We start from the raw sequence: 25931 nt of genomic DNA, 5'->3' as shown, positions 1-25931 counted from the left end.
ACAGTGGGCATCAGCTAGCTACGTGTGACGATAGCTAAATCAATACGCAACAAGCTGTCATTTTCAAACTGACCTTAAGCTAAACAATCAGTCATGTACAGAATTTGGAATAAAAACTACAAACGTAGACTACATTAACAACATACCTTCAACTTAATAGAGCTCCTGAGACCATATGTGGACGGGTCAGTGTTGTTTTAGCTGTTAGCATTAGCATTACTGCTGTAAAATGTTGGAAATGTTGAAAAATCCTGCTGTGAATGTTTATTTTACTACATCTTGTCTTCTTTTTTTATTTGCAAAGTTGTGAGGCAAGTTAGCTGGCAACATTAGCTTAGCATAAAAAAAAAGGTCTGATGTGTTCTTTGTGTATTTTCACCTTCATCAACCAACAAAGCTGCTTCATCTTGTTTCCATACGATCGGTAATCTCGAGGATTAGTTGTGATGTGATGCGGTGAAACCTTTCTGGATAGGCCAATCAAACTGCCACGATTTATTCCCAGGTTGTTCAACACCCTGCTAATGTATAGATCAATGGGGGAAGTCAATGTAAATGGCTCAGCTTTGTGAAATAAGTCGCTATGTATGGTTCTTACATCTCCAGGATAATTACACAAAGCGGTGGAGTTGTGCAACGGATCAAATGTGGAGAAAATGAAGACACGGTGCGATGACAGGGGAGATAATTCGAAACTAAAAGGTGGAGGAAGCCTTGCAAAGGAAAGATGTCAATCCCTCCACCCCCTCATCATGAGCGAGGGCTTTTAGGAGATTGCGAGATGCAAACAAAGCCGGAGAACAGGTCAACCCAGGTGATTACTCTGCATTCACAAAGGTGAAGGTCACGAAGGAAGTTTGAGTTCACGTAAGCGTGAGCGCCGAGGAGATCCGCTGGAGGAGAGAATGCGGTGTTATTAACTCCCCCTGCCTGTTCTGATCTGTTCCCACTTGACATTAGCAGGAGAAAATGACATGCTTTTAGCAGTGGCGGCTCATATAAGAGGGTTACCGCTGCCATTTAGAGGCAAGAGCTGGTGGGAGCTGACAGGAGCCCCGGTTCTCAAGAATAACCTGCTTTAGAAGATGGAAGGGAAGGAGGGAGGAAGAGCAAAAGAGCCGGGATATGCCACAGATGTTCTGCATTTTAAAAAGAACAAAATGATTTCTTCCTTTCTAGCTGCGTGTATCGGTGAATATCTGTTTCTTTAAACTTAACTCCGACCTATCATCTTGTCAGAGCTTCCACCGACAAATTAATGGATTACTGCAACCCCTGAGCTAATGCTAATTGTAATCTCGAAGCAGCTGTTGGAAACCATTTGAACTTCGCTTCCCAGAAATCCTGTAATGGTGATGTCAATAAATGTCAGGGAGCGTGTGTTTTTTCTTTTTTTTCCACTAACCTGACCAATCTGCGGTGGCTTAAAGAGGAAACAGTTGAGCTTTCGCTTTTAGATTCTGATGAATCACCTTCTCCAGGCGGAGTTCACCTGGCCGCGAGGTCACCGACACGAGAGGAAGCTAAATTGGAAAACGCCTGAACCCAAAACTCAAAATCCCGCTCCTAAAATAACCCCCTTTGAGGATCAGCGTCTCCTTTTGTTCCCTGTGTTCGTCTGAATGTAGAAGAACACGCCGCTTCAATCAATCCCGGCCCTAATTAGGCCTCTGCCTCACCTCGGCATAATGATGGCGCAGTCACATAAAAAGGTTCCTTTCATTGTTTTCCTTTACTTTAAAAGCCGTCTCCCCGCAGACCACCCCGCCGTGATTTAGCGGTCGGTCTTTAGGTTTTGTTTGTCCTCTGTTTTGTTTAGTCATTAAAGTTGTCACACTCTGTTTGGATCAAAGCGGCTTCAGGAGCGGCACAAATTAAGGTTCTAAATATTAGTGGTGACACCTCGTTAATGGGATGTAACGTGTCAGAGGGGAGGCGGAAAGCTAACGTGAGGAGAGGGTGCAGGAGGGGTTTTTGCGTCCTGGCCGCGGGCTGTGTTTGTGTTTGGAGCCCTGGCGGCGGCGTTTACATTATGCGGAGTTGTGGCTTTCCTGGTCGGCGGAGGGTTAGTGGCGTGCAGTTGGCAGCGGCGGTTTTGTAATTAGGAGCGCTGGCTGGGTGCTGCAAGACATTTTGCAGGTTGTCAGGCAGTGGGTGTGATGGTGAAATGTGATTGACGCTGAGTGGGCACAGCGGTGGGCATTGTGGCGGCTGTGGTTGGCTGAGATTGGCAGACAGCTCTGTGTAAGTGCTCCTCTGACTGGCAGACATCATAGCCCTTCGCGGTTCTCCGGGGGGCTTTCACACAACTACAGCCAGTCAGTGTGTCCGTGAGTGTGTGCATCACCACTTTGATCCCTCTGAGGCGGGTGGTTTCCTTCTCTCAAAATCTTTAGCCAGGCGCACAGATGTTCTGACACGCTGACGGATGGATGGTTGTGTTTACCTACTCACAAGTGTGTTTAAACTGACTCTGGGCCAAATCCACTCACAAATCATTCCTGGGTGTGAGCTGTTAGCGCGCAAACACGCCACCGCAGACACGCCACCGCAGACACGCCACCGCAGACACGCACGCACACGGAGGAGACGCGCTAATGAGACAAGCTGCAGAGTTCCAGAGGTTTTTGTTTTAATGAGAGGGCCGCGGCTTCGTCTCACCTTCGCTGGTAAACAACAACAACAAATCACAAAACTCACTGAACGCTTCCTATATATATATATGTGTGTGTGTGTGTGTGTGTGTGTGTTTGTGTGAGTTAACTTTATGTTGTGAGGTTGTCTTGCATCCAACATTTGCCTGGCTTGGCGCTCTTGTTAGTATTATTGTCAAATTCCTTCATGAACACACATGCACACACCCACAGGCACACACATACACACATACAGCCACAAACACACACACACTCACACAAACACACACACACACAGAAACACACACAGAAACACACACAGATGCTCACAGCCAAATCAAATCTCAGCTGGCCAGACTGACGTTGAAGGCTTTTAATGCAGCTGTCATTGGCCAGTCTCCCTCTCTACACACACACACACACACAAACCACACACACACTTAGCTCTGAAATACACTCTTACAACAAATACCCTTTGAGAAGTGCTTGTGTGTGTGTGTGTGTTTGTGTGAAATGAAGGCGGGAGGGAGCTGTGACACTGCAGTTAGCATTAGCTTCCTCTGCCATTCCCACCACATGGCTGTCAGGCTGCGCTTAGCTTAGCGTCTTCATCTGCAGAGGATTAGCATGCAGCACTAGCCGGCGCTATGAGCTGAGCCTCCCTCTCTGATTAGGCGTGATGCATTTGAAGCCTCCACGAGGAGAGAGGACGGCACACACTCTGCCGCTCGGCATATCGGCTCATTGTATTAAGCGGCGTGTGTGTGTGTGTGTGTGTGCAGGATATTTAAACAGCCTACACAAGTCCTCAGCAGCAGAAAGGAGGCATTTACACTGAGCACCGTGTCCACGTCTGGTTTTGTGTTAGTGTATACGGGTCCAGCTTCACTCACAGAGATGTACCTGAATTATATTACTACACTTCAGTGGTTTTCAAATGAATACAGCTTGTTTTATTGGAGAGCCGCCTGCATTGATAAAAACTGTTGCTTTTCTGGTGGCTCTGGTGCTGGACAAAAGTATAGGGACACCAAAACATTGCACCTATAAGAAGTTGTTGTTGTCATTCAAGGTTTTAGAACCTGACAACAGGGATTTTCTCCCACGTTGCTCCGATATCGCCTCACTGATGTTTGGCGACGACGCGTAGCTAGTTTAACTCGCCCCGGACCTTTCAACTATGAAGCCTTTTTCAGGTGGAAGATTAAGGTAGATTTTTAAATGCAACCTAATGATTCAATAGGGAAATATAGAAACTGTCATCTACGTTTTATCAGTAACAGTAACTGTTATTATAAAACAGTTAGTTCCAACCAAGAATCATTCCATGAGCGCTGATATAGAGAACTGGGACTTTTAACATCATGTATCACTCCGCGTTACAGGTGTTATATATTTCCAGAAATAACATTTGAATTAAATGATGGTGGTCGGAGGAGGAGGATGAAGGGAAGAAGCCTGGATCATTCAGCGCACACCTGAGGTAACCTGTAGACAAAGTAGGAAGCTAGTGTGCACTGTGCAGGTCAGGACAATGTTTCCGTGTTGCTCAGCAACAGTCCAGGAACTATTTGTGTTGTCGTAGTCAAATAAATGATGAAATAATCAAACAAATCATAATCTGCTGTTTCTTATTTAACTGCTTTGGCCGAACCAGAACCGATGAGCGAATCACAGCCGTGCTGACGTTCAGTACAACATCACGGCCTCTCGTGGGACGTTGTTTAAACACAAATCAACAACAAGAGAAAATGTTCTCAGATGTTCCCAGGGGGTGAAATATTATCGCCGGTGGCCGACTGAGGTCCTTGACATGAAAATCTTTACACACCTCCATCCACGCCCCATCCATCGTGTGAGCGGAAAAAGCCCACGGGACTGATAACTGATAGCAGTCCTTGTGAGTATGCTGTTATGGAAATGGGTGTTTAGTCTGTCTCGGGCCTCCGGGGACCATCGGCGGTATCCCAGAAGTCTGTGCAGACCTTTTTGTGAAGAGAGTGCAGTGCAACAAGTCCCCCGAGTGCTCATTAGGGAAAATGTAGCTCTGTAAAACAGGCTGAAACTCTGCAACACACACACACACATACACACACACATATACAAGCCAGACGTGGAGAGGAATTTTCTCTGTCTCACATGGTTCAATCACATAATTGACGACAGCGGCGAGTCAAGGGGTCGAGATGTGGGACTGCATTCATATTTTAGCATATGGAATATGTAATCCTGAGCGTTTGCACCAGCGTAGGGGTGAACAAAGGTCAAACACAAAGTTGCTAAGTAGGTCTGTAAAAAAAAAAGTCAAATCATTTCCCGTGCTCATGGCTCCCGCTTCTCTGTTTGATACTGATGTATTTTTATCTGCACGCTCTCACCTAGAATTTAAATAAATTCATAGCTGTTGCCTAATCACACCACAAGTCCAGCGCTCCGTGCAGAGCAGCCACCCAAGACTAAACTCCCGTAACAGTCTTCAACTCGCCTCTTTTGTATGTGGGACACATTTTAATTAAAGCCGGGAAAAAAAAAAATTACCTTAATTTTTCCATCACTCTCCTCCTTTTCCATCGCGCTCCCGTTTGTCGTTTGGGAATTTTGAGACGAGACTGGGTTTTGTGAAACGTTGTTGTGGGCCCAGCTGTCAGCCGGTGGAGTTCAAGGTACAAGTGACGCAGCAAAAAAAAAAAAAAAAAAGAAGCGTGACGCGCCAAATGATGGTTTGAATCATCGGCGTTCGAGGGCAGCTCCGACTTAAGTCCCGGCTTTCGGGAAAGTATCATCCGAGATCGTTGGTGCTACACGTGATGATGATTTATCAACCTGTAATATCTGGTCCATCGGAACGCCACTTGAAATGTAAATGGTATAAACAGGTTTCACAGTTCGTGGCAAATGATATGATTTGATGTGAGTGATTCGAGTCTCCGGAGAGAGAGGGAGAGAGAGAGAGAGAGAGGGAGAGAGAGAGAGAGTGAAGTGCAGGAGGAGGAGGAGAGTGAAAGATGGAGGCTCAGACAGAGGGAAGGATGAACAGGGAGCGTGACAGAAAGAAGGGAAGGAAAGGTGAGAGATATAGAGAGAAGTGGGTGGTTGGTCGGTTGGTGGTAGACGGCTCCTCTGGCACCCTTGGGTGGCGTTTGCCATGTTTGTGTGTGTGTGTGTGTGTGTGTGTGTGTGTGTGCGTGTGCGTGTGCACTGCAGATGAGTAATGGCCTCTGACGTGCATGTCTCTCTTGTCTCGTCCTCCATCCGTTTCATCATTACATGCCATCAATCTCCCCATCTCTCAATCTCCCTGTCAGCTCCCTCTGTTCCCCTTCTCCTTTTCCATCCCCCCGCCCCCCCATCACCACCACCCCCACCCCCCACCCCCCACTCCTCTTTAACCCAGACAGGCTTATTCTGCATCGTCTGCAAAGTCCTCAGGGTGTTTAACTCCTCGCCGCCACTTCTCCTTCGCCTTCCTCTCTTTGTGCCGAAGCCTTGCTCTGTTTCTCACCTGAGCCCCAGTTTAATTTCACTGTGAGAGCGGCTCTCACGCACTCGTGCACACACACTCAATCATTCACTCACCTAACACACACACACACACACACACACACACACGTGGACATGCACGCACACCCAAAAGGAGCTGTCAAGAGTAATGGTGTTTAGTGTAATTTACTGTACCGCCGTTGTAGCCTCTGCTTTCTCAATAGGAATCATTATAGAGATTACATAATGGGGGTAATTTTTCTTCTGCAGTATACAGCGCTGTGACGGGAGTACAACGTGTTTTGGAGGCTGGAGAAACCCTGTTAGCTGTTAGCTGAGAAGTAAATGGGTCCGGTGTAGCCCGGCTAAATCAGCGCCCGTTAGCTTCCCTCCCCTCTCTTCAGATCCATGCCTATTACTCTTAACAAACCAGAATGGATCCGGCGGTATTGATCTGTTGGCAAGGGAATGCTCTCTTTGTTCATGCACACACACACACACACACACTAACATTAGCACACACACACACACTGGCCGCGCTCATGTCGATGCAGGAATTCCTACACTGGTGCTGGATATGGAAATACGGTAGTCACACGGTGTTACAGCGTATATCGCCGCCTACATGTGGTTATTTTTTTTCCTCCTGCGTTCAAGCTGACGACCTCATCACCTGAAATGCAGATGAAGACACGATGCTGCTTTAAAAGCCTGGTTAAAAAAAATAAAAAGGTATCTCTGTATTCTTAAAGGAACAGCTTGTGCTCTCATGGAGGAAGGCGGCTGTAGTCAGATTCGTTTCACAGCAGTTGCAACGGATTCCAGCGGAGACCCAGAGGCCCTGCAAAGAAACAAATAAAAAGCTCCCCGGAAAGAAAAAGGCTCGATCCAACTTTTTGATATGATTTTGAAGGGAGAAGGTGGTTTGATTTGGCGTAAGGTCGCTTTGTTCAAACTCTTTGAAAAGGTTTGAATGAATTTGCGCGCTCCTGCAAGCATCTGGTCACCTGGAGGATTCTCTGTTTCACCAGGAGGCGACAGCTTTTAATGTTTTACTGCATCAATATTTCAGTAGCTGAAAATGTCAACAGTAAGAATCCGCTTTTCTTTTTTTATTTCCCTAATTTCAGTGATCACAAATGGAGAAATCCATTGTAGAAGAAGCAGGAAGTTTTTACTGAAGGAGTGAGACATGTGACTCGTGGTTCGTCTGCTGTCCTGATAAGTTTCAATCCTGGTTGTTGCCGCTCTTTTGAAATACGTTTGATATCCCATAATTTTGCAGATTTACGAAAAAAGTAGTCCGCAAAACACAAACGGGAGAAAAGGCTGCAGCGGCAATGTGTAACGAACGCCCCAGACCCTTATGGAAATATAAACATAGCTGTCACAAGAAACAAGAATATTGAACATTAAACCATTTTTTGTTTTCCCCTCAGTCTGGCTGTTTGGTCATGACCTTAAAGACTTCGGAGACTACAACAGACATATGCTGCACGTTAGCTTGTCTATGACTTTAATCTCTCCCTTCTGGATTGTGCTCTCGAGCAGATTTAAGCCGGCGCTGCTTTTCGAACATGTGTGCCGAATCGGGAAAACGAGAGTAACTCTGAACGTAAGTGATTGTAACCTTTTTGAGAGGGTGTTATTCAGTTTCTCCGAGTCTTTTCACACTGGGTTTGGGCTTTAAAAGTCTTCAGACGAGCTCCTGGCTTAAGCAAGAATTCAATTTACAAATTTAGAAGAGTGCAACAAAAAAGTAATTTGAGGATTATTACAAATTAATGTTACCACAGAGCGCAGCAAAGTCATAATATCACTTCTGAAATTAGTAATAAATAATTTGTAATACTGCCAGGTTCCGGTGTGATGGAGTAATTGACTCTCCTCTGTGGTGCTCCGAGGTCATTACCTCCCCAGTGATGATTCATGTGTTCTCTAATTGCTCTGACATCATCCATGTTGGAAACACACAGTCTCTTTAACACACACACACACACGCAGACACACACGCACACACTTCGCTCCCTCTCTTGGCTCAGGAGCAGGTGAAGCTGCCAATATTGTATTTACATTAAATGTGTGTAATTTGATAGACCCTGAGAAGAAGCTCAATATGGCCGCACAGGTGTCTAACCTTGACTCCTCACCCAGCATGGCTATTCATAGGCCATTAATTAGAGCAGGATCCTGCTAATTAACACACAGGCACACTCACTTTCTCTCTGGCAGACACACACACACACACACACACACACACACACACACACACACTCGTACACACTCTTCTTCCCTCTGCACTCCACTCTCTTCACGTTTGAGTTCCGTTTAATGCGCCCTGTTTGATTTGCCCTACTAAAGTAATGAGTTTGGAAAGCAGACAAAAATTCTGAAGTGTGTTTTGGAGGAGCCTCGGGATAATTTGAAGTCCTGGGGCTGGGAGTAGAAGTACGCTTGCTTGCTCACACCCACACTCGTGCTCACTTTTTGCACGCGGGCGAGGAAATACACACTCGCGAGCACAACTGTGCACGGCCGTTTGTCTAGTGTATTATGTGAGAGGTTCTTACGCATTTTAGATGTTCTCCAGAGGAGCCGAGCAAAACAAGATCAGAGGAAATAAGTCACAATAGTGTTTCATTCAGAAAGACACTACTAGTTGTGTTGTGGCCTGAATGAAATCATTGTTTCTTATTGCCGCCACCAAGGAGGTGACGTTTTCACCCAGGTCTGTTTATTAGAGACTGAACTTGTGTGTGAACTGAACTGGAGGGACGGGGAATTGGCCAGAGACGAAGCCGTTATATTTCAGGGCAGATCCGGGTCATTTAGTATGAATTTGATGTTTTTTCTCTGAAGTCTGGTGTAGGTTGTTTGACTTGGTTCTTGGCTTCCTTCATCTCCTGAGAAGACGTCTTTATTATTCTATTAAGAAATCCAGCAAAAGTCTTTCAGGGCAAGTCCAAGTCTTAAATCTAATGTCAGTCAAAACCAGTTGAGCTCAAGTGCAAAGTGCAAAACAAAGCTCAAGTCTCGAATCAAGTCTCACGTCAGTCGAGACAAATACAAGTCGAGTCTTGGATTCTGAAGTCCTGTTTTGTCAGAGTCTGAAAAGTTCAAATCATTTGTGACGGGTCCAAACAAATCTTCAGCTCCACCTGGATCCAGTCTCTTAATCCGACCGTTGTGTGCTCTCTGACGCGGGACAGGTTTTTTAAGATTTCGGCAGATGAAGATTGTAAGTTTAACCTGTAAACAATGTTGTTGTCAAAGTAGATTAACAGACAAAAAACAGATTTGCAAAAGCCGTTAAACAGGTAAAAGCAGCTTATTCAGACCAGGTGACAAAAGATAAAGACGGCTTTTTCAGAATTTAGAGATAAAGGAGGATGCTGTAGATTAGGCCCAATAAAACCCAACAGCATTTATCCTGCACTGCCAAGTCTTATTGTCTAAACAATAACAGCTGTGACTACGGAGTTCACAAATAGCACCGCAGCATTTTTACATCTTTCCCTCATGCCAAAAGAAAAAAAATAAAAAATTGCCAGTTACATTACAAGCACTTAGGATCTGGATCAGAGCCGCTGCACGCTTTCCTCATGTGGTTAACATGGAAACACACAAGCTAGCATCCACTCAGGCTGCAAGATACTGTCAACCCCCGAACTGTCCCATCAGAGGGAAACGCTGCCGGGGCCCCACAAATTGCAAAATTTCAAACATCAAGTAAAAAGTTAAATGGGAACAAATGATATATTTGGCGAGGCTGGATCCAGGCCAGAGGGAGGCTGAGTTATGAAGGGAAATAGGATGCAGATGAGCTATCCTCCTCGTCCTCCTCCTCCTCCTCCTCCTCCTCCTCCTCTTCTTCCTCGTCAGCATTCAAACCTCATCCTGAACCAATACGACGCTGTGGTGTCTGTTAGCCTGCAGGAAGAGAGAGACAGACAAACAAGGATGAAGTGAGAAGACGTAGATGATGGGTGAGGGTTGAGCAGTGGGGTGAGAGAGGAGAGAGAGAGAGAGAGAGAGCTGGGGAGGGAGGGAGGGAGGGAGGGAGACAGAGAGAGATGGTTCATTAAACATTTAGAGGGATGGAGAGCAGACAGGCCTCTCCATTTCTCTCCTCTCAGTGTTCGGGAGATAGGAGGCTGAATGTAGGTCTGCCTTCGCACCGAAACACGCCACCGTTAGTGCATCGTGCATCGGTGTGTGCGTGTGTGTGTCTACGTGTGTGTTTTCTGCCACACTCAAATCCCTGCTTGTCCCCACAGGTCTAGATAATGGCCTGAAAATGTAACAGCACGACCCTAAATATAGCAACCTCAGTGGTGTAACGCTGCACTTAATCCCTGTATCACAACACACACACACACACACACACACACATACGCATGCAAAGACAAACAGGCAGAGTAATGCAATTCCAAGGTTAGCCAAAGGAATTACATGTTAGTCGAGCTTACCCGCAGTGTATCTGCCTCTCCATATAAACTGGAGTGTATTTACCCTTGTACACACCTCTGTGTATTGTCCCATTTAGCACGGTTTCCACTCATGCATCCTAATGGCCCCAGAGAGCCAGGGAGTCTCTGCTGTCTGTTATTAGTGAGCAGCACAGATCAATAGGCTCTGGGACTGCAGCGCTAGCCTGTTAGCGCGTCCCCATTCAGACCCACTGAGCCGTGGCTAACACCGCAGCTAAAGTGTTTGCTAGTATAAAGTCTCTGAAGTGGTGGAGGCGCACCTGTACCCGCCCTGCTCCTACGGATGTAAAGCTAAGCTCTACAGATAGCGAGGAGTGGGGGGGGGGGGGGGCTTTTGATGTGGCATTGTTTGGGTCCAGTGGGTGGGTGTTAAAGGGCAGTTTCACTCAATTTACCAAACCAAACCAAACTCTGTCTCTCACTTGTGTCTAGCGATATCTATCCATGCAGATGGTTTTTGGTTTTTCTTTTGTCGGCTTTTGAGATATCTGTCTCGGAGATTGCAGCTGTCACCGCGACACAAACAAGGTGAAGGGAATTTCATTTGTTGTTCTCAGCGCATTGAAAACTTGCACCCAAAAGAATTTAACAGCGTCTTTCCAAAAGCAGCGTCCCTGATAATGCCCCAGACCTCACTGTGAACGGCTTTCATAGGGACATTTTGTTGTGTTGAGAGCAGTTTCAATGAGAGTTAATAGAAATAAAAGCTTTGTGTGGCTTGATACAGGTAGAGGGTACACGCTGGAAAATGTTTGTTTTGTGTGTGTGTGTGTGTGTGTGTGTGTGTGTGTGTGTGTTTGTTGTGAACCATTTAACTGTTTAAACCTGCTTTAATCAATATTTTTCACATTAGCACTGGTGCAAATGACTCAGTTTCTCTTTTGCTTCACTGTTTTGGGAACATTTAGCTTCGGCTTCACCGCTCTCATCCGCCCTGTCGCTAGCTTACTGAAACATTTAGCAGCTCAAGAAGGAGATATATTCTCAGGAGACCAAAACAGAGCTAAAAGGAGAGTTAATGCTCCAGCAAAAATAAAAAAACATGGCTACATGCTCGATGTGAAAGCAGGAAACTATTTGCTAAAACGTTCGCCCTGACGTTGAAGAGCTGTGGCTTTATTCGTCTTGACTTGCTGGCGGCCAGAACGCTTCACACACTGGATATTGATTTGTTCCTATATAATGGACATGATTTTTGTTACATATTTATTGCAGAACTGATCAATACAGCACTGGTTGTGTCCGGTAACGGCTGCTGAATTGATCAAATAGAACATTTAACAAATATGCACCGAAACTGTTCTATTATTATGATTAAGATCATTATCATGTGGGAAATAGTGTTATTATTCCCTCAGTGTGAGTGTCTCTTGACTGGCTAACTGCTTATTCAGAGGCTTTCAACTCTGACATGAATACACTTCTGACAAAACTGCTGACTTAAAACCAAGAGGCAAAAAAAACAGATTAAAGATCAGATGGAAATCTCATCTTCATACAGTCGCAAAAACTGCCTCAAAAAACAAAACACATTAGTCAAACCCTTATGTTGATTCCACACTGTTTGCATCAGAGACACTGGACTATATGCACACACACACACACACACAGTCATGCATAATCAGGTGATCCCTCTCCCTCTCTCCAGTCCATCAGCATATGTCAGCATATGGCTCCCTCCTCAGAGAGACTGTTGAACAGACTGATCCAGGTTTGATTTTGCTCTGGAGGTCCTGACCTGGGGGGGTGGGGGGGGTGGGGGGGGTGGAGGGGTGGAGGGCAGAGAGGAGAAGAAGAAGAAGAAAAAAAGGAAATAGGAAAGGAGAAAACAAAAGGAAGGAAAGGAGAGAGGGAGGACGTCTGTCTCTCCAAAACAGCTGTCAGCCTAAACTGTCTCCACCCGTTGACCGGCCTGATGCTGCTGCTGTCGGCACAGACACACACTCTTCAACCACTCATGGTGCATGTGTGTGTGTGTGTGTGTGTGTGTGTGTGTGTGTGTGTGTGTGTGTGTGTGTGTGTGATGAAACATACAACCATATTGAGCCATCTGTTCCAGCGCTAATTGGTATGCATGACAATGTTTTTCCAACTCATAAAACCTAATGAAAATGAACACCCCACCCGCCCTAATATCCCTTAATGCTATCACCCGCACTCTGCCCCCTCCCCCACCCCCCTCTACCCTTACCCCTCCTCCTGTACAACATTACAGGCATTATTACGCTGTAGTCGGCGTGAGCCAACCCTTTCCTTCAGGCGCTCTCAGTCCAGGCGGCAGGTCCGAAGACAGGAGACGTGCCGCTGCTCTCGGTGGAAATCTGTCGGCCTTCTGAGATCCAAGGACCTTTTTCCTATAAACTTGGCTCGGAGTGTGAACTGTCATAATTTCATGGAGTAAAACTCTTGGAAACAACGGGCCACAATGTGCAAGTGATTTCCTCCTTAGTGCTGACAGCTCTCTTCAGACAGAGAGGGACAGGAAGAAGGGAGGAAGTTAAAAGCCAAAGAGGCAATAAATGGATGAATGATATGAAAGTCAAAAGTGCTGAAGGTGGAAACTTTACTAATTAATGAGTGATTGGCAAATTAACCTCAACTTCTTTGGGCTGTGAAACTGACTTCCTTAGACTTGACCCAACCGACTTGAATTTGAGACATGGATTCAGAAGACCGGAGACTTGACTTTGACTTGTCAGAACTAGATTGGAGATGAGACGTGGACCCATGTTGACCCACTTCAGATGTGCATTGAAACCTTCAGACATGACTTGGACTTCTCCCAAAAGACGTCTGAATCCAGATGAATCTTAATCTGATTCATGTTGTTATTGGCTCTGAGGCTTGAGTCGTCTGGAGAGACTTGACACTTGTTTTGACCAAACTTGAACAAACAGACGTGTCTTCTAGGACCTGAGACTGTAGGACCTGGACCAGCACAAGGACCTGGACCAGCACAAGGACCTGGACCAGCACAAGGACCTGACTCGGACTCGCTCACAAAGACTTAAACACAGCTCTGCTAATCTGCTTTTTCAAATGTGGTTCGTATGGTTGTTAAAAATCACTGATATCCGTGTTGATGCTAGAACATATTGGTCATCCCAGATCCAAAGTCAGAGACTAAAGGGAGTTATAAAAGCAAAAAAAAAAAAAAAAAAGTGTCAAGAAAAGAAAGAAAACGAGAGATGAGAGAACAAATACTAGAACAGAGGAGTAGATGGATTTGGCAAAGTCCCACCGTTCGTCCACATGAATCACAGCAGGGAAACGCTGGATAGCAGCCGGGGTGGCTCTGTGCAGAGTGTGTGTGTGTGTGTGTGTGTGTGTGTGTGTGTGTGTGTGTGTGTGTGTTGGTGTATGACACCACCACTGAAGAATGTGTTGTACACGTGGACAAAATAGCCCAGTTGTGTTTTGTGTTTAAAGGGAGCCCGAGGTCAGACACGCAAACACACTCCGTCGCAACCACCATGAAATGATCTACGAGGGAAATTACAGTACGAACAAGAGCTTACAGATGTGCCCTCGCAGAGGAAAGGAACTTCTCAGCGTGCTCGTTTTTTTTTTCTTGTCCCAACACAGAAACACACACACACACACACACACACACACACACACACACACACACACACTAAACATTGCCCTCCTTTGCCAGCCAATAAATAGGTTTCCTGTGGCTGTCTTGTCTCCACCATGTTCAACTTCAACTGGCTGCTTTGGCTCCCAGCATCCCCTCCTCTCCTCTGCGGCCGTATGTGTGTGTGTGTGTGGCGGTTTATTAGAGTGTCAGAGGCGTTTTTCTGCCTGTCCTCGCCACAGGAACACGCCGAACGCCCCCCCCCCCCCCCCGGACTACACCTGCAGCACACGTGTGTTTTCTGGTTTTTATTTTATTTTGTTCTGTATGAAAACAGCGACCTCGCCAGACGCTCATAGAGGTGATATCCAGGCTTTGGTAACCTTTGTGCCGCAAACGGCGAAGAGGTTTACTCACAATGGATCGTAATTGCGCCGAAGCTGGTTCAACAAATGCACTCGTGTTGTTAAATCAGTGGTGTTTTGTTGTTGGCAACCGGCCGCCTCTTCCCTCCCCTCTCTCTCTCTCTCTCTGTTTCTCTTTGTCTCTCTGCGTTGCTCTTATTGCGCCATTTTTCTGCCTCTACCCTGTGGTTTTCTGCTCAGCCGTCCCCTTTAGAGGTGTCACGACCGATGTGCGTGAACACACCGGGGGACGGGAGGGGGGCTTATTGTTCAAGCAGGGCACAGCGGTGGAGGTGTCACATGTTGTGCAGGAACACGAAATTGAGGATTTACTGTAAAAACACACACACACACACACACACACAGTCGAAAGATGCCGTAAAGGCCCTGGTGACTTTTTTTGACCCGCGTCCCAAATCTGAATCGGTTGAGTTGAACCTGTACCAATCTGATATGATCCCCACCCCCCAATCCGCTCTTTTCTTCCGTGCGTTGGATCAGCATTGTTGGCCTGTTTTGTGGAGAAGCATTAGTCAAATGGGCCATCATCCCCGTCGGCGAGTCAGATGATGACTTTTGGCAGAATGCAGCCGCAGCGCGATGCCAGACAATCAGAGCCGTTGCCATTTCATCACACGGTCGCACGCGGACGCACGGGCACGCACGCACAGACTCACACCGCAAACAAGCTGTTTCTCATTAAGCCTGCAAAACATGAGAGATTGAGTGAGAGGAAAACGGTAGGGGATGAAGGAGGCTTTTTTTTTTCCCAGCGAGAGATAAGAGAGCTGGTGGGAAAGAAAAAAAAAAAAAAACGGGTGACGCCACAAATCTAACGAAGAGTCATGGGTGAAGAGTGTGTGTGTGTGTGTGTGTGTGTGTGTGTGTGTGTGTGTGTGTGTGTGTGTCATCCAAAGAGACACCCGCCTACCCAACACCCAATACCTCCAGCTACCCTCAACCCATGCCCCTCCGACACTGCTGTTCCCATAGCAACAAGATACAGGAAGGAGGGGGGTGGTGGTGGTAGAGGGGGGTGGAGAAGAGAAGAAGTGTGCTAAAGATTACGATGGAATTTTGCTGCTGCTGCCTGGATTTGACCAATCTGGTGTTGAGGCTTTAAGATGCTCTAATTCCTTTCCCCTTACTTCCCTCTATCACGTGCACACACTCTCTCTCTCTCACACACACACACACACACACACACACACAAAGAAACTCCAGGTCAGGCTGACGTGAGCTAGAAAGCATAATTTTAGGGAGATAATTCTAGGAACCGCACTGTCGAAGCAGAAGGAGGAAGAAGTCCGACCAAACTAATGCAGGTTTTCCAAAATACAGGCCCCCAAAAATAGAAAAGCCAGTGTGTCTGATAACAATTTACTTTCCCCCGTGTGGGAATTTATTTTTATATCCAGCAGAGGTTATATGATCAACTCCATCTGTCTGTCCGTAAGCTCGAAAAACTTGGCGACCAAATGTGCATGAAATTCACTTTGTTCATTCACACTCCCAAGAGGAAGAACTCCGTGGATTCCAGTGGCCCCGTGACCTTTACTACGGCGCCGCCATTAAGCCAGGTTTTCAATTTTAATTTTCAGAAATCTCCTTATCCTTTTAGTCGTAAACACACATTTGTTGAACACATTCATGCTCCCAACACAACAACACGTTTATTTATTACATGATGGTACTAGAAGAACTGTTCTGTTTTATTTTCTATTTTCCCACTTACTAAAACTTAAAGGACCGTACCAGTTAGTGCTGGTTTTATCCACAGATAACGATGTTTTTACAATAAGCTGTTGTGTTTTAAAGTTTTGTGATCTGTTGATGCAGCCATTGATTTCCACTCCACTTCCATACTTTAATTAATCTATTAATTAGCTGATCTAACAAAATGTCAGGAAATAGTATATATATAATGTATAATATATATTTTTTGCAGTTTAAGACTTGCAACTAACAATTGCACTTATTATCAATAATATCATGATATTTTTCACAAAAATTTTCGAGCAGTGTACAGTACACGAGAAAAACGGCAAATCTCAAATGGAAACTAGTGGCTGCTTGGAAAAGCATCCAGAAACTGGTCTGGCCCTTTAACTTACACTTCTGTGGCCCTTTAATATTCAGTAGACAGTAATCCGGGTGTTTCTTTGGATCAATAGGTGTTCAGTCGACACGGTTTCAGATGTGCGGAGTGTAGATAGCTCTCTTACACTCTTCAGAGTTGAGCTCTGCTGTAAGTCTGACTCGCTCTAAGTGGATCACCTCCTCTCAGGTAACCGTGTTCTTCACCTGGTTCTTTTCTCAAGGTTCTCCGGAGCGCACGAAATGCAAATCTGCTGCATGCGTGTGTGAATAGCAGGAGGTTGTGCGGTGACTAATAGCAGATTAAATAACGTACATGCGTGCAGACAGGGTGCCGACTGTGGAGTAAGATTTGAACTCGCTTTGAAAGGAAGTCATTCAACAAAAACATGCTGTTTCTTTATGAACTGTGAAGCATTTTTAAAATGAAGGTGAGAAAAACCTTCAGCTTGAATAAAGATGCAATAGAATTATTCAAATACCAATTTTCAGTGTAACTGGAGTCTTTCTGTTGAGGTCTCAGCTTTCACTGAAAAGTACTTGTTTTCAAAAGGAGGAGATTTGTTTAAGTCGATTCTGAGCTGGACTTTATTCTGAATGCTGTTGTGTCACACTGTTGACTGCACAGTCCTCCTGTGACCAGGACTGTTGGATTATGCTCACAGTAAAAGAAAGTGAAGAGGAAATGAAAGGGGGAAAATGATTAAAGTACAGATTGGGTTGAGATTGAGTATTATTTCATCAAATGGTTTTTTTAATAGGATCAAACATCAACTTTTGAGGCCAATTTTCATTTTGATCTTTTGGCTCCAAGTTGCAGCTGATGCTCCACCAGTTGAGATGACGTCATGATGTTTGGCATTTCAACCTGTGGATGTGACGGCCAAGAAACGATGAGCCGGCTTCAGCTGAATGTTCTGTCTTTTTTATGCTTTGCTCAGTGAGGAGAGATAAATATTCTAAATGAATCCTGATAATTTATCAATCTGATCCAAACGCAGGTTAAGATCTCTTGTCTCTTGCCTTAAAGCCAGTTTTAACTGCAAACGGTGACTTTAAAAGCAAAAACCTGCGCAGACTGAATAGCAGCTCAACAGAGCTACCTTACATGAGGTGATGATAATGAACAATATACAATCTAATACAACTGGTTACAGCCTGATGAAGCAGAATGACAGTTTTTATTGATACAGCCAAAACCAATCACCAGCAGCTGCCATCACTGAATTTACAAACTGCATTTAAGCATTTTCATCCCAGAAGATCTATTTTTTTTTTTTTTTTTTTCCTTCTCCTGCCATTAATTTCCAGTATAATATAGTATCCATATCAAGACGGCTTCAGTTGCCACAGATCCAACACCGCGTGTGTCGGCACCTGCAGCATCCAAGGAACCGGTGTGTTGTACATGCAGGAAACTGTGAGACATGAGAAACCAGCAAAATGAGACCCATTTCTCTCGTATCCCTGTGTGTCATGCATCAGTGTAGTTTTTTTCCCCACTGTGTATATGTGTGAGTGTAGATGCAGATGCGTGTGTGTGTGTGTGTGTGTGTGTGTGTCGCCTCTCATTAACGGGCGGCGGTGTGCGGTAGCTCGTTAGCGCAGAGCTAGCTGAGCGTCAGGGCACCGGTGCAGCTTCATTAGCTACTGTGACATTTATCTGATCGTTTCCCCGCGTCGCATGTAACCGCCTCGTCTCCATGGCAACCACAGATCTGTATACACACACACACACACACACACACACATACACACAAAGGCAATCATACAGTCTCACATAGACCCAGCTCTTTCAACTGGTCACAGTCACTCATCGGTGCTAGCTAAATCAAAGCTGCAACAGAGAAAAATTGATAATGAATATATGAAGAGTGCTGTCCACAGTATGTAGCAGGGGCTGTTATCCCAGAGCTGTGCTCAAGGTGGGTGGAATATTGCTTATTGTAAAGTTCAAGTGAATCACAGGCAATATCACACTCCCTCGTTTGGCTGGAACAGGGCCCCCGGGAGCCGGCTCACCTCGCTGTAAGTCACTTACAGACAAACTGAAAGCGTTCCAGATAAATCAGCCGCTACACTACGACACTCGTTTGGTTTGAGTCACTGATGCAACAGAATCGGTGGGATTCTGGGTAAAAAAAAGCATGAATCTCATGGTGTGTTGCGGTGAAGTTCCTAATCTCGTTGGACTTTTTCCGCAGGTGTGTGTCACTGCTTGTACTTTCTGTAAGAGTGTCTGTGTGTGAAAAGTGTTTAATATTCAAACACTCAGATAATCAGGACTGTGTAGGTGCCAGTTGACTGTGACCAAACATCCCACGAACGGGCATCAGATTTGCTAAATTCTGATTGGTGCACAGAAGAACACGATGTCACTTTTTTCTCAGTTTCGCCCACTTTAAACCAGCGAGAAGAAAAAAGAGCGATAAACTTTGTGATCATGTAAAATCCCACATCAACTGCAAACCTAATTAACTCCTCTCGTGTATGAGACAATGTCTGAAATGGTCTCTGCAGCCAAAATGTCCTTCGTTTTTACCGACACACGGGACAATGAAGAGACTAGAGGACTAGAGAGCAGTGATTTTCCCTTCTCAGACTGTATGGTTTCATACATTTTTAGAGGCCTGAAGGTAAAATCCACCAGTATTTATGAAGAAAGAACAAAACATTTGAGAAAATTAGATGCATCTCACGACCCGCTTTGGGGTTCCCAAGTCCTGACGTTAATATAAATCAGAAAAATAGCAACAATAACATCATACATTTCCTATAATTCAGTATCATCCCTCTGAAAGTGATGCTGGATTGTCGCTCAGCCTTTGTTGGTGTGTGTGTGTGTGTGTGTGTGTGTGTGTGTGTGTGTGTGTGTGTGTGTGTCCAGATGTTTGTGCGTCTGTCTCAGCATCTTCCATATTTTGTATCTGTCTGTGTTTGTGTGAAAAAGTCGTGTAAGAATCTGTCAAGGTGTGTACGTGTGAGGAGATGTGACTGTCCAGGTGCGTTTGAGTGTGTGTGTCCTAACAAGTTCCTACGTGTATATATGTGTGTGTGTGTGTGTGTGTGTGTGTCTGTCTGTTTCGCTGACCTTGGTCGCTCTGCTCCCTCGAGGGGGGGGAACTGATGTTTCTCACTCTGCTTGTCAACAAGATTAGTTCCCCTGTGGGACCGTTACACACCCTGCAAACACGCTGCCAATGAGAAGAAGTGTGTGACAGCTCGGCCCTTCCACGAACCCACAGAAGCGTGTGTTTGTGTGTGTGTGTGTGTTTTGTGGTGTGTGTGTGTGTGTGCTGCGATTGAGGGGTTAAGGGAGTCAGAGAGGATGTGTGTTTTAGAGCAGAAACAGAAGGGAGAAACAGCAGGGGGATCAGCGCAGCCAGCCTGAACTGTAGCCTGTGTGCGTATGCATGTGTGATATGTGCGTATGCATGTGTGATACGTGCGCATGCATGTGTGATATGTGAGTATGCATGTGTGCACGTGTGCCTGGTTTCTGACAGAGCCCATGCTGAGCTCTGAGCTGTGTTTACTCCTGGACCTGGCTCATCTGCATCCCTCTCCTCCACTCTCTCCCTCTCTTTTTACTCCCACTTCTACCTGCCTCGCTCGTCCTCTCTGCGTCTGTTTGTAGCACATTCCTGTCTGGCTGCCTGTTGGACTCCAGCTGTGAACAAGGCAAACAGAGGGGATGGCAGGCAGCTAATGTAGTCCAGGTAGCTCATAGCTGTCATGGTTTACGCTTCGTATGTGGAGCTTGTTTTTCCCTTTTCCCTCCTACTGTACAATCCTCTGTATATAGCTTGATTTTTATTGTTGGGCCATTGCAGCGACGCAGCCCAGGACAGTGACAGCCGCCTACTGGCTGATTGACTTGAACCTGATATGAACGGTGTTGCTTGTAGTAACAAACCCACAGAGAATCGTCACCTCAACTCGACTGAACGTAGCGTCTTTCAGCTCCTTGTTTCAGTTTTTTTTTTTTTTTTCTTCCTGCAGCTTGAATGTTTCGGGTTCATTCTAATCTCTCTCATTAATCTTAAATCCACAGTTACACAGTTTTTCTTACATGTGCTGAAACTGACACTGAACAGCTTCTGTAAATCAGTTTCTACAACTTTTAACTATAAGGTCCAGAGTAATTTGTGCTGTAATAAAACTCTGTTTGCTCTTCCTGCTCGCTCATCACGGCCATGGCTCTGGGTCTTACTTCGTTAATACAGTGCATGTAATCAGTGTGGCGACTGGGGACAGCATGCAGTAGGTGTAATTTCCGGTAGTAGTCACGACGAGGCTTCCAGGCGGATGAATAAACTCCAAACAAACAAGATACATCATTTAAATAGGAAAGGGCTTACGAGGCTGTCTTATTACGAGGGCGCCTCTGGTTTTTATGCTAAGCTAGGCTAACCGCATTCTGACACAGGGCTGAGATTGATATTGATCTCCTCATCCCGCTGTCGGAAAGAAAGCCAATTAGTGCATTTGCCGACGTGTTGAACAATTCCTTTAGCGGCGGGGAAGGTCTGAGGAGCTGTGAATGTAAAATGAAGGTGATGAATGAATAAATAAACAACCGTCATAAGGTTTTATGGTCAATACTGTGCAGCTGCAGTTTGGGAGAACGAGCCGGCTGTCTGATGTGAGTGTGAGGTGAGGGAATAACAGCCCTCAGCAGCTGCTTCAAAGACCTATCCAGACACACTTTTTTTGCAGTCTGGCTGAGCGCGCACACACACACACACAACACACACACACACACGTTTGGTGTAGATCAGCCCTCAGTCACGGCCCTGTGCTGCAGGGAGACTGGAGTGATGGAAGCAATAGTTAAGCCATTAAGGCAAACAATTGGCTCAAATTGAGAGGGAGAGAGAGAAAAGAAGAGGAAGAAGAGGAAAAGAGGGAGGGAGATGGAGAGGCTATGGCAGGAGTGGATCCACTCAACGACTTAATCCGAGCCCCAGGACACTCTCCTGCTGAGCTTCACACACCCGCACAAACATCTACACACACACACACACACACACACACACACACACACACACACACTAAAGCTCTGTCTGCTTGCAATAACACCTTGTCAGTCTTGGCCACGGGGGCAATGGAAGAGGCGCTCATTCCTTTGTAGTGAGGAGAGTCACCTACTTCCAACCACCTCAGGAAAAAGACGGAGCATGCAATCTACACAAGACAGCTCTGTAAGTGTTCGTACGCCTTATGGCTGCAAGTGTGAAGCTATTCATTGTCTTAGCGGGCGGAGTGAATGGTGGAGGGAGCACAGGGTGGACAGTGTCCCGGACGAGGGAGGCGCTCCTCTGACACCAGCTATTGTATCGTCTCCCCCGTCGACTCGCTCAATCCCCACAGGCCTCACATAAACATCCAACAATGAGGGATTGTCTCCAGCTATTCTCCCTCTTTCTGCTCTTTCACTTTCACGCACACATCAGCTATGTGTGTGTGTGTGTGTGTGTGTGTGTGTGTGTGTGTGTGTGTCAGAGGGCGAAAGGGATGATGTGAAGCAGCCTGAACCCAGCGACCGCCGAGGCTCGTCCGATGCAGTCGCCTTCGTCGTTTATGTGCCTAAACATCAGCCAGTGATAGGGGCACTAACTCCTCGCCGCTGCTGCTGCCGCCGCCGCCACCGCTGTCACCCTTCCCTCCCTTCCTCCCTTCTTTTCCTCTCCTCCGTCAGCCGCCACCCCTTGGGGCTCCCTCGGTGCCCGGGCCCCCGCAATTTATCGGACAGCTTAGCAAGGAGTGGTTGTTGCCCCGAGGACTGTTAGCACTGGTTTGGCTCGTTGACTCCTTCTCCGGTTCTGGCGTTTTATTTGACATGTCCTTTAAGTCCTTTAAAGAATTGGGCGTTTCTGCTGAGCGCCTTGGCTCTTTCTGCAAAAGATGGATGGCCCGCGTTCAAAGGTCTGGATGTTTTTTTTTTTTTCCCCCTCCCTCCCAGTCTCTCTCCATATCTCTCTTTTCCCTCTCCCTCCTTCCTTCTCTCTTTCTCTCTTGCTGAGCTTTATAGGGTGGTATTAGTGTTGTCAGCTAACCAAGCTCGGGATTTGGCTTTGTTTTGTTTTTGCCTCTTAAGATAATGCTCTTTCTCTTTCCTGCCGAGAATAACAAAAGGGAAAGTAGAGCAATAAAACAGCACAGCCATTGACTTTGGTTTCATTAAATTGGTTTTCAGCCATCTTAAATAGACCACAGGCCTTGATGGCATTGATGTGTATGAGTGTGTGTGTGTCTGTCTGTGTGTGTGTGTGTGTGTGTGTGTGTTTGTAGCCATGTGCGTATGATTGTTCTCCAAACACAGTCACGCTTTGCCTGCCTCACGCGTGCTCGGGTGCCGTTCTCATCTCCGTCAGGCCTCGCTGTTGAAAGCCTTTACTCGCCTTTATTCGTCCAAAAAAGAAAGAAAAGAAAAAAAAAAGAAAAGAAAGAAAGCAAAGGAAAAACAGAGACGGAGACGCCGTAGCACGACTTAGCATTCCAAATGCGTGGACAGACGAGTGTGTTTTGTGAAGATAAGTGTTGCACCTCCGCGTTGAAAAGGGTGAAAAGCACTTCACCTCCATTTCGTATGCATTCCAGATGTGGAAATATAACCAGGCTGATCGGCATGTAAGCATCTGTGTCCTGTTAGAGGACCTGCAGGTTTACTGTACTGGTTCTGTGTCCTAATCCCCCCTCACACACAACCTCACGTCAGCACGCCGCACGCCACTTATCCAGGCGCTCATTCATACATGCAGACACTCTCACATGCTGTGCGGCGGATGCAGACATACATTACATTCATAAAGTGTCACCACTCTTCATAACTTGTATAGATAGATAGATAGATAGATGTGTTTCTTTTGTTGTGCTGTAAAATACAACAGGATGAGATCAGCTCAGTCCTTCTGTGAGGATTTGCTGACATCCTGAGCAGATCCATCACTGCATCTCCACTATGAAAAATCCACATTTAGGGTCAGAGCGATATGTCAGTTCGCTGATGGGTCGGGTCAGCGTAGGTATATATATATAAATTGCCAGCTTCAGGGATATCACTCTGTAAGACCTGAACTGAAAGCTGTTCGCCCTGCTCTAAGGAGCTGCTAAGGTACCTGAGAGAATTTTATTAGAGTGGCTCTCGGTGTCTAAAGGCTGTTTCAGAGGCTTTTTCACTGTGTTGTGAATGAAAATCTGGCACAGCAGCTTTTGGACTTTTTTTTTTTTTTTTTTAGCACCTATATCCATTTTGAAGATAGTGGGGTTCCAACTTAAGAAGCCGGGCCTTTCTTCCTTTCATGCTAATTGACTCTGTCCAGAGGAAACCATCTCTTTAAAATTGTCCAATATTTTTACACTTTTCCGTGTTTGAAGTGTTGATCCGTCATAAGATTTTAAGAACCAAAAAAACCATCTCAGTGTAGTTTTACATCTCCTCTCTCGGGCTTCTCTCTGGAGCTGTAGTAACAACATGTCTGTGAGCCAATCAGAAGAGAGGAGGCTCTGAGCCTCTCTTATGATTGGCTCACTGTGTTCTGAGTGATCCAATAAAAATATAGCAGATTTCAGGTAAAAACACTCAGAGAAACCGAATCCTGTAAAGGTTTGGATGGTGGGTCCAGGTGGGCGCTGCTTGGTGACTGCTTTGTTGTGACATCACAAAGTTACAGGAAGTCCTGACGACTGGTTTTAAGGCTCAGTTTCTGAATACAGGCTGTGTGCATTTCTCTGTGGACTGAGGCTTTGATACTTTCACAGTATTAATATAGAAGCTAGAGCTGATCTATAATCACACTACACATGGACAGAGACCTTTAGACTGGATGGGACCTTTAAAAAACCTGTTGGATTGTTTGAAAAATGCTTTGTCAAAGGAAAGTTAAGTTTAAAGATGAATGACGGCGCGTATGTGTAGAAACTCAACAACACTAAATCATTAGATAATTAATGTTGACACATGAGAAAAATGACTATAAACAAGCAGGAGTGTGGTTTGGAGAACTGCAGCTCCTGATGGGAAATTAGCTCGGTTGTGTTATGGCACAAAACTAAACTGCAGGGCGATGCTGTTCTCCCCGTGCAAATGGAGCTTGAATTTTAGAGGTCAAGCTTCAGGTCGAGTTTGTTTGTGTCTAAGTGGGATTTGCACACACTTAGTAACAATTCCCAAAGCAAAGAAACATTATCTAAAAAGTTTTCACACAATAAAAATGATGAAACCCTGTGCAGAGGGAATCCAAAGAGTCGCTGGTGTAAACGCGGCGTGTTTTCTCAGCTCCTAATGTCTCGTCTTCTTGTCTCCTCAACAGCAACGGCACGGCCGGGAAGATGAACGGGGCGCTGGAGCATTCGGATCAGCCAGACCCGGACGCCATCAAGATGTTTGTGGGCCAGATCCCGCGCTCCTGGTCGGAGAAGGAGCTGAAGGAGCTGTTCGAGCCGTACGGAGCCGTCTACCAGATCAACATCCTCCGAGATCGCAGCCAGAACCCTCCACAGAGCAAAGGTACTGAGACACAGCATGTCTGCAGTTACTACAGGAGGGAACCTGTCCTCTTCTTTCTTTCACTCCTTCCTCCTGTCGTTCTTCTACCCGTCCTTTCCTTCCTCCTTCCTTCCTTTGTTCCCTATTTTGTTCCTCCTTTCCTTTCTGTCCTTGTTTCCTTCCCTTTCTCCTTCATCTTTTCCCCTTTTCTTTGCTTCCTTTCCTTATTTCCTTCCTCATTTCTTTCTTTCTTTGACTTTCTTTTCTTTTTGATCATCTTTTTTCTTCCTTTTCCCACCTTTCTCCATTCTTCTTTTTTCTTTGTCTATCCTCTCTCCCTCCTCTTCTTTTCCTTCCTTCTTTCCATTCGTCATCTCTTCCTTTCTTCGACCTGAAGGCGTAAAAGCTGTGAACATGGAACTTTGAATGGAGGGATTTTCGTTTCCACTGTGTTGTTGCTGGTCTGACTTCAGCGAAGGGTTCGAACGCACTGATGTGGCGACGTAATGATCCCAGATCCACTTCCACACACACTCAGAGGCAGACGGCGCTCGGCGGCTGAGCGGGGGCCTTCCCACCTAGTTAATGGCAGAACAAATGATATATGTGCAGAATTACAAAAGCAAACACACATTTCGTGCACCATTTGAAGACAAAGACTCGACCTGCCAGACTTACACAGTCAATTGTGCGAAACCGCATGATTTGCAGCTATTTTCTCCCGTTCCCTTTTTCTCTTTCCTTTGATGAATTCGT

The 25931-nt window shown here is 45.8% G+C and overlaps 1 protein-coding gene across 34 annotated transcripts in view; it reads left to right on the top strand.

Annotated features, from left to right (window-relative positions):
* celf2 (cugbp, Elav-like family member 2) overlaps positions 1 to 25931 on the top strand; it is a 197371-nt gene that overhangs the window by 92687 nt on the left and 78753 nt on the right. For 33 of the 34 annotated variants that reach the window (XM_056367321.1, XM_056367349.1, XM_056367347.1 and 30 more), the window contains one exon: positions 25000 to 25196. In XM_056367321.1, coding sequence (XP_056223296.1) covers positions 25000 to 25196 — 197 coding nt within the window. Of the gene's footprint in view, positions 1 to 22235; positions 22613 to 24999; positions 25197 to 25931 lie in introns of those variants that run through there. The other variant, XM_056367324.1, reaches the window with a different exon arrangement.

Source organism: Seriola aureovittata, chromosome 22 (assembly GCF_021018895.1).
Source record: "Seriola aureovittata isolate HTS-2021-v1 ecotype China chromosome 22, ASM2101889v1, whole genome shotgun sequence".
NCBI classification, from domain to species: Eukaryota; Metazoa; Chordata; class Actinopteri; order Carangiformes; family Carangidae; genus Seriola; species Seriola aureovittata.
This window is presented reverse-complemented; position numbering and strand designations above follow the sequence as displayed.